At 59.3% G+C, this 16,470-nt stretch overlaps 1 protein-coding gene across 4 annotated transcripts; it reads right to left on the bottom strand.

Moving 5' to 3' along the window:
- Positions 1 to 3,063: 3,063 nt before the first annotated feature.
- Positions 3,064 to 14,849, bottom strand: KLC2 (kinesin light chain 2). Of its 4 annotated transcripts, none has more exons than XM_030568148.1 (16): positions 14,355 to 14,450; positions 11,946 to 12,180; positions 11,109 to 11,339; positions 10,805 to 10,877; positions 10,496 to 10,718; positions 9,988 to 10,075; positions 9,407 to 9,508; positions 7,974 to 8,147; positions 7,391 to 7,490; positions 7,140 to 7,189; positions 6,942 to 7,009; positions 6,478 to 6,586; positions 5,868 to 6,023; positions 5,366 to 5,490; positions 5,072 to 5,129; positions 3,064 to 4,418 (listed from the first exon to the last, which is right to left on the bottom strand). In XM_030568148.1, exons 2-16 carry the CDS (start codon positions 12,168 to 12,170, stop codon positions 4,335 to 4,337), a joined length of 1,866 nt encoding a protein of 621 aa, XP_030424008.1. In that variant the 5' UTR covers positions 12,171 to 12,180; positions 14,355 to 14,450; the 3' UTR covers positions 3,064 to 4,334. The 4 variants fall into 4 exon arrangements, with proteins under 4 accessions (XP_030424008.1, XP_030424007.1, XP_030424006.1 ...); XM_030568147.1 differs by lacking the exon at positions 14,355 to 14,450 and adding an exon at positions 14,309 to 14,331; XM_030568146.1 differs by lacking the exon at positions 14,355 to 14,450 and adding an exon at positions 13,694 to 13,744.
- Between the last annotated feature and the right edge of the window lie 1,621 nt (positions 14,850 to 16,470).

The raw sequence follows: 16,470 nt of genomic DNA, 5'->3' as shown, positions 1-16,470 counted from the left end.
GCTTCACTTGTACGCAGGTGCGGAGTCCTTCTTCTGGCACCCTGGGATATGTAGTCTCCCGCTCACACTTGGCCACGCCCCTTCCCCTGCTGCTGTCCGACCTGAGGGGAAGTGCGCATGTGCGGAGAGCGCATGACTTCATGGGATGCGTAGTTCCTCGTGCCTAGGCTTCACACGCTCTACGTGCAGACTCTATGTGTCCCATGCGCAGGCGCCAAACACGCAATCCCTCACGGGATATGTAGTTTACTTGCCGGACTCTTTGTCAGCCACGTGTTTAGTGTCTTCTTCCCATAGCCCCAGCCGCAAAGACCCCTGGGGGGATGTAGTTTATTTACCAGATCAAGCTTACTTCACAACCCATAAGACCCCAGAGCACAAGGGGCGGGAGCCAGGACTTGTGGGTTCTTCTAGTCCTAGCTCCAGGAAGGGAGAGAGTCTAGTGGTTGGAACCAGGGGCTGAGAGTCGGGAACCCTAGATTCTAGTCCTATAGCAGGATATTAGTGAGGTTGTGACGCACACACAATGACTGGTTGTGTGGGTCACTATTGCCTTTGGGCTGTGTTGCATTTGACCCTAATTAATTTTAGTGAAACACACCCTTGTTCTTGCATCACAGGCAGGGAAAACTAACACTCCCAATCTCTCTTTCCAACAGGCCCCTACCCTCTCTAAGGGTTATTCACAGCACAGTGCTACAGAGCAGGACTTGGGCCTACTACGTAGTTATGGGGCTGGCTGCAGAAATGGCTGGGGGCAGTTTGGCTTGGGTGATAGATAGAGGATGTTTCTTCTAATGATGGCCCTTCTGGTTCTGTCTGTTCATCTATAACCTTAGAAGACCTCACACAGCCCCCATCTGGACAGTTTTAGATGCTCAGTAGTGCCATACTGCACCATAAGTGCCCCTATCCCCTATAGTTGTTCCACTAGAGGGGACCTCCAGAGCAATGGTGTAGAAGAAAGACTCAGAACAATCACAGAGTGGGTGGAACCTCAACTTCCTGTCTGTCTAGATGCTGTTGGCAGCAGGACAGAAACACTGGCTGCAGGGGCAGCTCACAATTACTGCATTCATGGCCTCTCCCAGCAGGGGGCACTGTCAGAGAAGCAAAGGAGCACTAGCTGTAGAGGGACCTCCCTCCTGGCTATTCCAAAGGCTGACTCTTGCAGTGAGGAGCATTGACAGCAGGTGGGAGCTCTTGGCTACTCCAGTCTGGGGCCTGGTCCACACTACACTGTTAAACCGATTTTAACAGCGTTAAATCGATTTAACACTGCACCCGTCCACACTACACTGCTCTTTATATCGATTTAAAGGGCTCTTTAAATCGATTTCTGTATTCCTACAAAACGAGAGGAGTAACGCTAAAATTGATATTACTATATCGATTTAGGGTTAGTGTGGACGCAAATCGACGTTATTGGCCTCGTTCTTTTACAGTAGCTACCCACAATGCACCACTCCAGAAATCAACACTAGCCTCGGACCACGGATGCACACCACCGAATTAACGTGCCTAGTGTGGACGCGCACAATCGACTTTATAATATCTGTTTTATAAAATCGGTTTTAGCTAATTCGAATTTATCCTGTAGTGTAGATGTACCCTGGGATACTCCTGCAGGAAACACTGTGGGGAGGAGAGCTGGCTGAGAAGCTTCCAGTCTCTCCCACAAAGGGGTGCTGTAGGGTGTGGAGCGGGAGCTCTGACTGGGGGAATTCCTGGCTACTCCAGCCCTGGTCTTTACGGGGGGAACTGTAAAGAGCATAGCAGGGAATAGCAGAGTCCCAGGCTGGCACCTGTTATATTTCATGGCATACAGCTAGAGAAGGAGAAGAAAACACAAAATATTCTTGCTGGAAGATTGGAACATAATGCTACTTTCCTTAAAAAAAACAGAATGATTCCATTCACCTTACGTTGCAGTAGGCCAAGTAGCTGCAAACCAACTCTGCTCAAATGCATGCAGGCTTTACTGTCGAGCGCCTTAACCTGCAAGCAGAACCAGGAACCCCTACTCAGCCTTTAAAGTGATAGCATACAATTCCAGCATAGGCCTCAATACAGCTCATACTAGGGCTACCCTCCTGGGGTCTCATTGCTAGGGATCTCCCATAGCCAAGTGATGGGGAAATACCATTGGGCGAGGGCACCTCCCTTCCCCCCAAATGCCTGGGTCCCCTATGGAACTGGGGAGGGGGGCAGTGTGGAGGGGCTACCAGAATCATTAAAAGGGTAAGCGCACACAGGTTGGATTAGAGGTGGGGGAGGAGCCACAGCTGCTGGGGAAGGGTCTGGCTGCTCCTGTCCATCAGCATATCCAGCAGCTCTGATTGGCTTCCTTTCTCTAGGCAACCAGGGAAAGGCAGCCAATCAGAGAGAGCATCCCAATAGCATGGGCTGGGGTGACAGATGGTGGGACAAATGGGGACTGGGTACATGTGGAATGAATACAAGGAAATATCTGTGTTTGGGATAGGGACAGGCATTGTCCGTATGAAAATTTATGTAAATGTATTCAAATTGATGGCAGGGGCACACTAGGAGGTGCTTTTCTTCAAGCCCCAGCTCCCAGAGCCCTAGGATGATGGGCCAGTCACAGCCTTCCTTTCTACACTGATGGTGGAAAGATGCTGGGAAACAACTCCCCTGGCAGGGGCAAAGCAAGGTCCCACACATGCATCTCACAAGGGCCTTAGCTGAACTCACAATGTAGGGCCTGGCGTATGGTGGCTGAGCCCTGGGCCAGGAGGCAATGACCTGCTTCCAGCAGATGAGCTCCAAACTGAAACTGCAGCTGAGGATATCCAGGGTCTTAAACCACAAACCTGGGCCCCATGGGGGGGCTGCCAGACTTGTCTCAAGGGGGCAGTGGCAGAGGCCAAGTCCACAGATCTGGATTCCCCAATAATGTAACTTCTTGGTGCTGGGTCAGAGCTAGCATCCCCTAGAGGGGAACAGCCCCATGTCTCATTCCCCACCCTGGAGCCAGCCCATCCTCCCCCCCGGGGTCAGATCAGAGCCAGCACCCCTGGAGGGGAAGGCCCCAGACCCCAAGAAGAAAGAGCCCCACACAGAGATTTTGAAGTACCTTTTATTTCTACAGTAAATCCAGAGCAAACTCAGCAGGTGCCCCACCCCCCAATGGTTTCCCCAAGAGGGGGACAGGCAGGTGGGTGAAGCAGTGAAGGCTCAGGGGGGCTCCAGTGAGGGGACGATTAGGAGGGACCCAGCTAGGGCCCTCTCAGGAAAGGGGGAGATTTTCCATAGCAGCCTCTCCCCCCTGACTCCCCTCAGAGGACAGCAACAGTGGCCCCTGCCGTTCTGAGGCACAGCAGCGGTTGGGGACTATGCCTGTGTTCAATGGCAGAGTACAGAGATGTGACAGGCTGGGGAGGGAAATGAATTGTGTGACACCGAAATTGCCATTCCCGTCCCCCATGGCCCCAGAGGGGCTAGTGTTTTCCAGTGTAAGGCTCAGGCTCTAGCTAGGAGGAAATGAGACACCCCCCCACCAGCAGATGAGTTAGTGTTGAAGGGGGGAAGGGTTGTCACCAGCTTGCACCAGGACCATGCAAATGGGGACAGTAGTGACACCACATGCGCCAGCCTCCTTCAGCAAGGAGGGCTTGCCCCCCCCCATGGGGCAGGGAGGATTTTGGGTAGATGGAGGGTGCACAAGGTCAGAAGAAGACAGCTCACAGGAGCTAGATACTCAGCAGCAGCAGCAGCAGCTTCTGCAGCTGAACGGACAAAAGGGGAGGGATTTCCCAGCTGGTCTGGGGGCAGCATGGGGCAAAGGGGGGCTCCCGCCAGACGGGACTCCCTGAGAACAAAACATAAATACAAAGGAAAAACGACCCAGTAGTGAAGGTGGCAGATGTAACTCACCTCCTGCTCCCCTTCTCCAACCCAGCAGCGGAGTTCCAGAGATTTCCTTCTGAACACGCCCCCCTTATACCGCCCTACCAGCCCCAAGATGAATATCCCCATCCCATCCAAGCATCAGATCCCCAGCCCGAGGGGTGAGGGCAGCTTGGGGCAGCTAAGGGGGTGCGGCTGGGGGATGAAGGGGTGGCCCCCCACTCCCAACAGGGAATTGTCCCTACAGCAGCATGTGAGCTAATGGCCTGAGATCCCATAGCAGAAGGGGCCAGGCCGTGCCACACGGAGGGTGGGGACCCCTAGTCTCTATCTGGAGATACGGCCCTCCCCCATCACTACACACTGGGTGGAGAGGGGAGCCAGCCAATGGAGGTGTAACAGCAGGTGTTGTCTCCTCTACTCTGGCCCACGGGAGTTGTGGGGTTGTCCGTGGGGGTCCGGGGTCACCCCAGCAAGGAGCTGCGTCTGGACAGGTCCACAGTGCTGGCGCTCAGGCCCCGGCTCTCTGAAAGGCTGCTGCTGATTGGCTGCAGGGGACAGAGAAGGTCGGGGGGGGGCAGGGTTAGACAGGGCTCATTCCCTTAGAGGGGTGAAGCTGGGCAGGGGAGGGGGTCAAGGCCTGCGGCAGGAGATGGGGACTCCTGCGGCAGGAGATGGGGACTCCTGCCCCACACCCTCCACATACATACAGGAGAACATTCAGAAGAGTTCCCCATCCCCCACCCGAGCACCTGTGGGACCCCCTAGCCCTGAAGGCATGTGGGGCTGTAAGCTAGGCATGGCCGTGGGGGTGAGGGGGCAGTGGACTGAGACAGTCAGAGCCAACAAGGGCTCGTCAGGGAGAGAAGTGCCTGGGCAGAGCAGGGAGCTCCCACCATGGGCAGATGCCCACACCTGCAGGGGTGTATTTGCATGTGGCCCCGTCCCCTCCCTTTGCAGGGGCCCTGGCAGAGGCCCAATCCAGCATTCCCACGGCACCTGAGGGGCTCAGCTCAAGGGCACGACAAGGTTCCCTCCCCTCATCTGTGAGCAGCACCCACCCCTGGGGGACAGGGCTGCAGCAGCATCTGGGGGCAGGAGTCAGGACGGGCGTAGCAGGCGGGGGGCATAAGGAGGGTGGCGAGCTAGAGGGGAGGGGCTGAAGCTGCACGCCCCCATTCTGCTCCTGCCCACTTCTCACCGGGCTCGACTCCTCCACACTCTTGTTGAGGAAGTTCAGGGAACTGGCCCGTTTCATCCTGAAGGAGAAGAGAACAGAGTCCCAGCAGAGTCAGGGAGAGAACCCAGGAGTTTGCGCCCTCATTCCCCCACCTCTCCTCCCAGAGATAGAACCCAGGAGTCCTGCCATCACCGCCCAAGGAGCACATGGGCAGAGGCTAGTGAGGGATAAGTCCAATAGGAAGGGCTAGGAGGAAAGGGGACACCTGAGAGACAGAAAGGCAGCTGGACAGCAGAATATGGGGGTTGAACTCACCCCAGGTTCCTGGGCTCCTGGGGGCTGCTCCCCTGCAGCTTCTTCACCAGCATCTCGCTGCTTCGGCGCAGGGCGTCCCGCAGCTTCCCAAAGGAGCCACTCCGGCGCAGGGCTCCAGAGCCATCCTGGGGGGCAGGACGAGTCATACAGGGACTCCCTGACAGACACCCCCCGACACTCCCCTGCAAATACACCCCATCTGGGGCAGGGCTCTGGAGCAGGCCTGGGGTGGGAGATGGACTTTGGGAGGGGGTATCCCCATGTGATCCCCCTATATCCCACACACTCATGATTTCCCCCCCATGGCTCTGCTTGGGGTGAGAGGAGGTGGGGTGGGCCCCTGGGGCTGACCCAGGGAAGTGTGGGGATGCCTGGCAGGGGCTGGACCCTGTGGGGCTGACTGCAGGGCGGGGAATATGCCTGGTGGAGATACCATACTAAGAGGTCTCTGGCATTCTGGTCCTGCCTGTTGATCCCTGCTCCCTGCAGCAGTGTCTCTCACCCCAGCCCATTCCGTGCCTATCCCGTCCTCAGGCTCAGGCCTGTTCTCAGCCTTGGCAGCACTGTTGGGCAGGCTCTCCCGGCTAGGCCGGCGCTCCGATTGGCCCCCATCTTTCAGCAGCTCCACCACCCTGGTCTGGCTGATGGCGTGCACGCCCTGTGAGGAGACCACCGGCATCCGATTGTTCTCAGGGAAATGAAAGACACTCTACTTTTTTAAAAATAAACCCACTTAAAATGACATTTGACATCCTGGCAACCTGTGTGAAAGTTGGGAGGGGACTGGGACTAGGACTCCTGGGTTCCATCCATAGCTCTGGGAGGGGAGTTTCCTGCTTCCTGATTTCAATAATAATTAAAACCATTGCATCATGGGGGAGACAGAGATCAGAACACTGCAACAAAGATTGAACCTAGGGGTCCTGGGTCCCAGCCCCTGGTCTAACCCACTAATCACCCCTCCCCTCACAGAGCTGGGATAGAACCTAGGGGTCCTGGCTCCCAGCCCCCTGCACTAATCCACTAGACGCCCCCCTTCCTTCCCAAGTAGGGTGGGGAAGGGTATTGGAGGAAACCAGTTCAGCCCCCTTTCTCCCCAGGCTTGGTGGTACCTGCTTGCGGGTTTTCATGGCACACTCCTCCAATGTCTCAGCGGCCTCCAGCTTGCCCTGGCGCCGGTACAGAGCCCCCAGGCTCTTCAGGGTCGTGTTCACTGTAGGGCTGTGGGCAGGAGAGGGGACTCAGAGGGAGCGATAAGTAACAGCCTGCTCAGCACACTGTGTGCACAGGGGAAACTGAGGCAGGGGGGAGGGGCTCAACCAACATAAAACAGGGACAGAGCTGGAGATAGCAGCCAGGTGTCCTGGCTCCCACCCCACCTGCTCCAACCCACTAGACTCCAATTGACCCCCAGAGCCGGGACAGAACCAAGGAGTCTTGGCTCCCAGTCCCCCTGCCCCTAAATTCCCAGAGAGTTGCTGTGAGGAGGCAGATCCTGAATGATGGGCAAGGTGTAGGAGAGCACTGCCACCCTCCAATGGGGCTCTGGACGTTGTCCACCATAAACCGAACTCACCTGTCCACCTTGCAGGCCTTGTACCAGCTACCATACTCCCTGTAGGGAACACTGTCCTTGCACCTGTCCTGTGGGGGGCACAGACACACAAGATAGTCCCAGTCACTGTGCAGGGGGGGCAACCAGAGGCAGGGTCCCCCGAGCACCCCACTGAGACCCCAGTGCCCCTGACAGCCCTGCGCTCCCACGCCCAGGTACCTTGCTCTCCTCACGTTCTTCTGCATGCATCCAGATCGGCTTGTTCTCTCCTGCAGGGACAGACAGGGAGGGGTGGGTTACAGTAGCGCTCCATCAGCTCCTGCCCAGCACTGGAACACAGCTGCCTCTGGAGTGGGACTGCAAGGGGAGAGCCCCCAACTGAGTCCCATCCCACTCCCTCCAGCACAGCGCCCCCTAGTGCCATACTGGGGCATTGGGGCCAGCCCTGACTGCCCCCATTCCAGACTCACCATTGACTGACCCAAACTCCTTCTCGTGTGCCCGAGTCAGGATCTCCTTGTACAGCGCCTCGGCCTCTTTGTACTTGCCCTGTTTCAGGTAGCAGGATGCCTGTGGGGCAGAGCCAGGGTCAGCATGGTGAGCATGGGAGTCTACTTGGGGATCCTGAGGGCAGGAAGGGCCAGGCAGGGGCAGGGAGGGCTGTCTCTGTCCAGGCTGCTGGTCACAGACACCTGGTGGTTCCTCTCGGCTACCCAGCTCTGGCCTGCACTGCCCAATCTAGCCACAAGGGGGCGAGGCTGGGCCAGGCAGTCTCCAAGGTGGGGGCAGCATTCTTGCCTCCCCAGGGGGCCTTTGCCCTCATCTGCCCCCTTCACTTGAGAAGCCCAGAGCCCACGTTCAGCCCTGGGGAAGGGCAGATGCTGCCCTCACCATCTTCAGACGGAAACATAGGCACCGCGAAGGAATGGGACCTGCACAGAATCCCACAGAGTCAACAGAGGGGCTAGAACCCAGGAGTCTGGGCTCCCCTTCCCTGCCTGGCCTGAGTGTGCAGGGGCTGTCTGCCTGCCTGCACTTGGCACCAGCTCTCACCAGGTTGTTCTTGGTCTTGGCAACGTTGGGGTCGTCGGGGCCCAGGCGGCTCTCGTAGATCTCCAGCGCTCGCCCATAGTAGTACTGTACCTCCTCCGCCTTGCCCTGGTTCTGGCACAGCAGCGCCAGGTTGTTCAGCTGCTTTGCCACGTCGGGGTGGAACCGGCCCAGCACCTGGGGGCAGGGGAACGATGGTGAAGTGGTAAGTTTTGGCAAAAGATTTGCCAAAGCCTATGTGTGCCTCAGTTTCCCCTGCTCTTTCTCTGGCTACCCAGCGTGGGGGGAAGGGATGAAGCTGGCTCTCAGGGCAGGCTAAGAGACACAGGGGTGGGTGTACGTCACCTAGCTGTTCGAGTGGAGTGAATGGGTCATTAAAAGGGCCATGCAAGACCAACCAGGCAAAAAATGCTGTGCAGAGTAACCAGAACACATGGTCAATTTAAAAAAAAAAAATCACGTGCATCTCTCATCTAGCAAATGTACATGAGTGCAGCATGTTGAAACAACTTCATTGGGAAACTACAGTTGGAGATTGGTCCTCCCTTGATTGGGGATTGATCCTGCTTTGAGCAGGGGGTTAGACTAGATGATCTCCTGAGGTCCCTTCCAACCCTGATATTCTATGATTCTAAAACCCGACAAGCCAATGGCAAACCCAGTCGCCAGGACACTGACCCCCAGCATTCAGCGCCCCGAGGGAGGAGGGCCCCCCGCCTCTCAGCAGGGAAGCGGAGCAGAGTCCCCAGTTGGAGCCCAGAGGGCTGGGAGGAGACAGGCTGGCTGCTGGACAGGGCCTGGGCGGGACTGACTGTCAGAGAGCGACAGAACCTGGCTGAGCTCTGGGCTGACCATCAGGCGTTACTTTCCCTTTCCCTGTGCTAACCTGAGGCCTTCCCACCTTGTGTTCCCGGAACCCCGCGGTTTGATGTCAGTGCATTAACCCCTGCAGAGTGGACAAGTTTCCACCAGGAGCAGGGGGGCTGAGGGCCAGTCTCAGCATGCAGGCAGGGCGGCCTTGTGGCCTGCCCTGGAGGAAGAGTGAGGACCCTGGGTTCTGGCATGCTAAGGGGTCTCTCCAAGAGACTGTTCAAGAGCTGGGGGTGCAGCCTGTGGATCTGGGATAGGGGATCAAAAAGCACCCTGGGGATTCACCCAGCTCTGCCTCCCACTCATACGGCAACCTCTGCCCTGCCCAGATCACGCTGCCACCACCCCAGCTGCACCTGCTCTTGGGTTCTCCAGCCTGCTGCCCTGCCTATACCACCCTCCGGCCCCATGACTGCACCCCCTCACCGACCCCACCCTCAGCTGTATCCCCTCTCACAGACCCACCCAATGGCCACCCCGACATGCCAACCCCCTCAGGCTCCATCCAGCCCCCTCACTGATCTGCAGCCCACCCCTCACAGCCATGCCCCAGCACTGCCCCCCACCTTCTCGCGGATCTCCAGCGCTCTCTTGCACAGCGGCTCGGCCTCCTTGTACTTGCCCCTCTTGCCGTACAGCACAGCCAGGTTGTTCAGCGTGGCAGCCACCTGCACAGGCAGAGGGGTGTCATCGTCCAACCAGAACGGCAGCCCCTGGCCACAGCTCTGCCCAGGGGGAGTTCAAGTTCCATGGCACTTTCAGCCCCCAAGCCCCTGGGATGAGTCTGGGGTAACAGCACAGCACAGACCTAAGCCACCCACCTACAACACCCAGCCCTCCTGCTCTAGCCACCAGACTCCACTCCCTCAGACAGGGACAGAACCCAGAAGTCATAGCTCCCAGCCCCCCTGCTCTAACCACTATACCCCACTCCCCCCATCCCAGCCAGGGTCAGAACCCAGGAGGCCTGGCTCCCAGCCACCCCTGCTCTAACCACTACACACCACTCCCCTCCCAGGGCTGGCGACAGAGCCCCAGAAGAGTCCCGGCTCCCCCTGTTTTAAGCCACTAGGCCTGACTCCCGTCTGTGAGCCGGGGATAGAACCCAGGCATCATGACTCCCAGCCCCCAGCCATGGCACACTCACAGCAGGGTGGTCCTTGCCCAGGGTCTTTTCCCGGATGGCCAGTGCGTCGTTGAGAAGATGAGCAGCCTCCTTGTACTTGTTCTGGTCCCTGTGGTGGGGACAGAGGGTCCCCAGTGAGACCCATGTGCTACGGGCATCCGGGCCTGGCCTGAGGGTAGGGGCCCTGAGCACAGCCCTGGGGTGAGGGAGGCTCTCGCTATCCAAACCTAGCAGAGACCCCCATTTCCAAGCCCCACCAAGCCCTTCGGTCCCCGCTGAGGCCAACACCCAGGTGGCCATTTATGGCCAAGGGGGGTGGGTACTGCCAGGACCTGAGACCACCCAAACTCCAGTCAGACTGGGCGGGGCTGACTTCCTCACTGGCGCCAGATCAGAGCTGATGCCTCTAGAGGGGAAAGACCTCATGTCCTATTCCCTGCCCCCCTAAGCCAGCCAGTCCGTACCCCCTGGTGCCAGGTCAGACCTAGTGCCCCACAGAGGTGAAAGGCCCCCGTTTTCAATTTCCCACCTGTACACCAATGCCAGGATATTGAGCATGGTGGCCACATCAGGGTGGTCGTGGCCCGAGGTCTTCTCCAGGTCCTCTAGCGCCTGCTTGCAGAGCGGCACGGCCACCTCATAGCGCCCCTGCGAGGCATACTGGATCACCAGGTTGTGCAGCGTGCGCAGCCGTGCTGGGATCTCATAGCCCCCATGCTGGGCGGCAGCCTCTCCGCTGCCAGGCGTCGGTCCTGCGGGAGAGAGAGGCCGTGAGGGCCTGTGGACAGAGAGCCGGCCCCTGCCCTGCAGCGCTCACCTTGGCAGTCGGGCAGCTCACCTTGGCCCTGGTCGTCGTCGCTGGGGAACAGGTCATCCAGCGAGTCTTTGGCTGCCTCTCCATTCTTCTCCTCCTGGGCAGGGAGAAGATGATCAGGGCTGGAGCTTTCCCATGCCAGCCTGAGGAGCATGTGGGAGCCCAGCCCCAAGCTGCTACTCTAACCACTTGACCCTGCTGCCCTCCCAGAACTGCAGAGAGAATCCAGGAGTCCTGGTTCCCTGCCCACCCTGCTCTAACCCACTAGACTCCACTTCCGTTCCAGAGCTGGGGGAGAATCCAGGAGTCCTGGCTCTAGGGAACGCACCGATGGGGAGATGTCATCGTCAAACTTCTTGATCTGGTTCATGAACTCCAGGTGCTTCTTCTCCTCCTCCAGCTGTGCCACGGCCTGCTCGCTGCGCTGCAGCTTCTGCTGGGTGCCCGCCAACTCATCCCGCAGCCACTGGTTCTCCTGCACCAGGCGCCGCACCTGGGCCCGCAGCTTCTGCTTCTCCGACTCCACCGCGCTCAGGTGGCTCGACAGAGCAATGATCACCTATGGGGATGTGAGATGGGACAAGCCCCCTAGGCAACCACAGCCCTCCCCTTATTCCCCAGCACCCACTGCCCCCTGCAACTGCAGCCCTCCCCCTGCCCCCAGCACCTTCTGCCCCCCACAACTACATCCCTTTCTATGCCCCGCGACCTCCCCATCCCCTGACAGGTACCCACTGCTCCCTCACCTGACACTGCCTCCCTGCGTTCCCCAGCCTCCACCCCTCTCACCCTCCCCACTCCCCGTGACCCACCACCAGCCTCTCTCCAACACAGGAACCCCTTGCCCTCCTCTATCCCACAGGCTCCGCATTGCCCCCCTTCCCCCACCCTCACAACTCCCCAAGAGCCCTGACACTACCCACAGGCCACATCTGCCCCTGGGGTGGAGTCGCTGTCCCTTTTCAGACAGAAACTGGACTTGCCTCCAGGGTCATGCTGCCAGCGACAAACCTGGGACTAGAATCCAGGAGTCCTGGTTCAAAGCCCCAGCCCCCGCCCTAACCCACTAGGTCCCAGAGCTGATATAGAACCCAGGAATCCTGGCTCTCACCCCCCTGCCCCCAACAACAATTATAACCAATTCACGTCCCTGTACAGGCCTCACCTGGGCCTCCCCCAGCCCCAGCTCGATGGCATCCAGGGACTTGTGCAGCAGACTGGACTTCTCCTCGTGCTGCTTGTCCAGGCAGTTCCTGGGGTCCAGCAGGGTGGCCAGGATGGAGTGGTGCTCGCTGCGCAGCGTCTCCAGGCCTTGGATCACTGCCTTGGTGCCCAGCACAATCTCATCCTGGCTCAGCTTCTCCTCTCGCAGGTACACCATGGTCGCCATGGCCAGGCTCCTGCGGGGAGTGAGCTATGAGACAGGGACCTGGCTACCACACCCCCGCCCCCTCAACACACATTCAGGGCCTCAGCACAGCCATCCCTCAGAACAGAACCCAGGAGTCCTGGCTCCCAGCCTGCCTGCTCTAACTACTAGACCACAGTCTCCCACCCTCCACCTGGAAATCGAACCCAGGAGTCCTGGGTCCCAGCTTGCCTGCTCTAAGCACTAGACCCCACTCTCCCCCTCCCCCCAACCTGGAAACCGAACCCAGGAGTCTTGGCTCCCAGCCCCCTGCTCTAACCATTAGACATCACTCCCCTCCAAATCTGGACTAGAACCCAAGTCCTGACTCCCACCTTGACCCCCTTTACTCCCAAATCTAAACACTAGATGCCACTCCTTGATGCTCCCTGTGTCTCTTTAATTTCCCTGGTTGCCCCGTGTCCCTTTAATTTCTGGCCTCGTTCGGCTGGGGAGGGGAGTGAGTGGGGGAGACGCATGGGGGAGGGGTACATGGGCGCTCATCTCTCTGAAATGACCCCTGGTTTCCCTGGCTGAAGTTCCAGCCTCCCCCAGCAGGGGGCCGGCGGCCCAGACGACAGCGACGCAATGCGGTGCAGGCCCCACGAGCTGCTCAGCCAGCGGCCCCTGCACAGCTCTGGGGCCGAACGGGACCCCCCAGTCACCCCCTTGCGGCGGGAGAGACAGAGATCGTTCTCTGCCTCGCCACCACCTTCCCCCCAGCTGCACCCTGAAACTGCCCCAGTGCACCCCGCCTGTCCCCCCAGACCACTGCCCCCCCATTGCACCCCGCATCTCCTCACCCGCCCCCCCACTTCCTGGAAACTGTCTCAGCACTATAGGTGCTAGAACTAGGAGGGGGGTGCGCTTGAACTTTTGTCTTTCATACACAGGGTTTATAGTTCGGTTCAATGGCGCTCAGCGCCCCCACTGTACAAGTTGTTCCAGCGCCGCTCCCCAGCGCGCTCCGCATCTGCCCGACACCCCACTGCACTTTGAAACTTCCCCCACTCCTCCCCTCATCTCCCTGTACCCCCGACTGCACCCCCACCTCCCCAACCTTCACTGCACCTTTAAACTGCCCCCAATGTTCCCCTCATCTCCCCGGACTCCCCTAATCTCTCCCGACCCCCCACTGCACCTTGACACTGCCCCCACTGCTCCCCTCATTTCCCAGGACTCCCCACTGCACCCCTCACCTCCCCCGACCTCCAACGCACCCTGAAACTGCCCCAGCACATCCCGCATCCTCCCCCCCCCATGCACAGTCTCCATCACCGCACCACGCCCAGCGCACTCTGGCGCTCCCGGGCGGGACAAGCGCCCCCCCGCACACACCCCGGACCCCGGTGTCATTCTGAGACTCCCCGCGGCCCCAAGACTGCCCCTCCCTCCCGCCTTATACCTCAGCGCCCCCGTGCAATTCCCCCTCCCCCGGGGCCCCTCTGCATCCCCCCGTCGCCCCCTGGGCGTTCCCCAGCCTCAGCCCCGCCCGCGTCCTTCACCTGCCCCCAGCTGCCCAGCCGGGCGCGCTCAGTCCGCAATGCGCCCTCCGTGCCGCTGCCCGCCGCTCGCTCCGCCTCCCCTGCAGCCAGAGCGAACGGAGCGGCGGCCTCGGCACTGGCCGGGCAGCCACGGGGGGCCGCTGCCCCAACCCGGTCCAGTAACCGCCCCCACCCATCGCCCGGAGCCATTCCAGATGTGCCGTAATCCCACCACAGTGCCCCCCGTGCCACCTGAGACCATCCCAGATGTGCCGTAATCCCACCACAGTGCCCCCCGTGCCACCTGAGACCATTCCAGATGTGCCGTAATCCCACCTCAGTGCCCCCCGTCACCTGAGACCATTCCAGATGTGCCGTAATCCCACCCCAGTGCCCTCCATGCCACCTGAGCCCATTCCAGATGTGGTGGAACCCACCCCAGTGCCCCCCGTGCCACCTGAGACCATTGCAGATGTGCAGTAATCCCAACACCCCTCCCATACCACTCAGAGCCATTCCAGATGTGCAGTAACCCTCCCTCACTACACTCTCATACCGGGCCAGTCCAGAGATGGTGTAATCCCCCCATCCTCTTTCCCCACTGCCCTTCCAGACACTTCTTCCCTCAACACATACCCCAGAGTCGGGGCGACTCCAGATGTGACAGCAACATCCTCCGTACCTCACTGGGTTATTCCAGATCTGGAAGAAATCCCCCAGTGCCGTCCTCCCCACGCTGACGAAGTCATTCCAGATGTGGCGTCCCCTTTACCGAACCGTAGATGTCATAGTCCCCTCCCCACACCACCCAGGCCCTCTCGACCACGCTACATGAACAAACTCCGCAATACTCCCCGCCCCCCACCGGTGCCATTCCAGATGTGCCCCCCTGCCAGCCCTTTCAGATCCTCAGTGGACACACACACACACCTGGTCTCCGCTGGACCCAGATCCTACCCCCCTATGTCCAGCCCTTCCAGGTCCCCGCTGGACCCAGGGCCCCCCCAGCCCGGCAAACACGGGCTGACCCCGACTCCCTGCTAGACAGACCCCTCCCCCCACACACACACCTGAGTGCTCTCCCCGGGTGGCCCCGCCCCTACCTGCGACAGGCTCCGCCCCTTTCTCTGTCCTCCGGTCTCAGCTCCGACCTGCAGCAGCCACCGACCCCATCCCGCCCCGCCCCATCGCTACCCAGCAGCACCCGCGGCCGTACCCTGTGATCCCCCACACTGACTGCCGTAAAGGGGAAGCGGCTTGCGGCGACTTAGTGTCTGGCGAGCAGAAAGCTCGCACCTTAAAGGGGAGGAGCAGAGCGTTTAAGGAACGGGGCGTTAAAGGGGAGGTGTCAGCGGGGCGGGGATGAGGGGCCCGGGCGCCTGGTTTCTTCCCCAGCGTTGGGCAGGGAGTGGAGTCTAGTGGTTAGAGCTGGGGTGGAGGGCTGGGGGCTTCAGGGAGCCAGGCGGGGCCAGGACTCCTGGGTTCTACCCCCAGATCTGTCCTGACTGGTAGCGGGACTGGGCCAGCGCTGCCCAGAAGCACAATGGCCAGGGTAGGGGGCAGTGCCTCCCTTGCTGCAGCATTTGGCAGGAGTAGTGCAGGAGGCAGGGGGCTGGAGGGAGAGGAAGGAGGGGATCATGATTCAGGCAGGTGAAGGCTGCCCTGGAGTCTATCCCTGCCTCTGCCACCGAGTTCCTGTGTGGTGCTGGGCAAGTCACTTCATCCAGACTTTAGCGGTCCCTAATGGTGTGTTCCTCCTTCTCTGGGTGTCTGGCTTGAGCCCCTGGGGTCGGATTTGCAGAAGCGGGGAGCACTCACCACTTGCACCAGGAGTCAATGGGACCTGGGCTTTGCACACACAAATGCCATATAATGCTAAGTAAAAATCAGACACTAGCTGTCTCCACTGGGGCACCCAACATTAGGGGAGACTTTTGCCCTTCATCTGGCTGTGCCTCAGCTTGCCCTGTGGAACACAGAAGTAATACCTGCTCTCACCTCAGCAGGGTCTTGGGAAGACAAATTAATGTGCAGGGATCTTGGGTTCCCGTCTGGGCTCAGAAGAGGTGAGTACTTCAGTGGGCACAGACTTCTGCATCATCCCCTCCAAGCTGCCTCAGGCCTGTCTCTTTCCCACGCTTGGGTCATCATCCCCCTACCGTTCTTCTCAGCGAACCAGTCCCAGTCTGCAGGTATCAGGCTTCCAATCCTAGTTCCCATCAGAACCCCCAGCTTCCATTTTCATTTGCCCCAGCAAGGTGGCATCAAAAGCAAGAGTTATAACCCTATGGCACCTGACCAGTCCAAGTCCCAGTCTTCATCCTACCAGCCCCAGCCTCCTCCCCGGCACCCCAGCTGATTGGGTGTGGTATCTCATGCGGAGCGAAGAAAATTCACACAGTCAACACAGCTGCAAACAAGTCAGGAATCAATTTATTCTTTTCCACCACCTCCTTATATAGTTAAGTCTGGTTACATAAGAACCAATCATGTGGGCTAACATCGTACATGCTAGCAATCTAATTGGACAAGAAGAAAAATCACGCGCTTACCATGCCTCTAATCACGCGATTGGCCAACCGCAACAACGCAATCCCCGACCATACAAAGAAGGATCTACAGCCTCCTCCCCTCTCCTCTCCTGAACCAATCGCTCCGTGTGGAACACAGAGAACAAGCGGCTCGGACCAGCCCCCCCAGCTACAGCCACAGGACTCCAGCTGAGGAGGCAACGGACACCCACCTGTGACAGCTGCCGCCCACCTCTGCCCGCGGAGCGCCTTGCGCAGGGACCCACA

Source organism: Gopherus evgoodei, chromosome 7 (genome assembly GCF_007399415.2).
Source record: "Gopherus evgoodei ecotype Sinaloan lineage chromosome 7, rGopEvg1_v1.p, whole genome shotgun sequence".
Lineage (NCBI taxonomy): Eukaryota > Metazoa > Chordata > Testudines > Testudinidae > Gopherus > Gopherus evgoodei.
This window is presented reverse-complemented; position numbering and strand designations above follow the sequence as displayed.

Excerpts from the sequence above, each read along its gene's own strand:
- KLC2 (XM_030568145.1), bottom strand. The coding sequence starts at position 12,170 with ATGGCGACCATGGTGTACCTGCGAGAGGAGAAGCTGAGCCAGGATGAG. Across the intron at positions 10,076-10,495 it reads ATCCTGGCATTGGTGTACAG|GGACCAGAACAAGTACAAGG; the intron begins GTGGGAAATTGA and ends TCCCCACCACAG. Across the intron at positions 7,491-7,973 it reads CCAAGACCAAGAACAACCTG|GCATCCTGCTACCTGAAACA; the intron begins GTGAGAGCTGGT and ends TCTGCCCCACAG.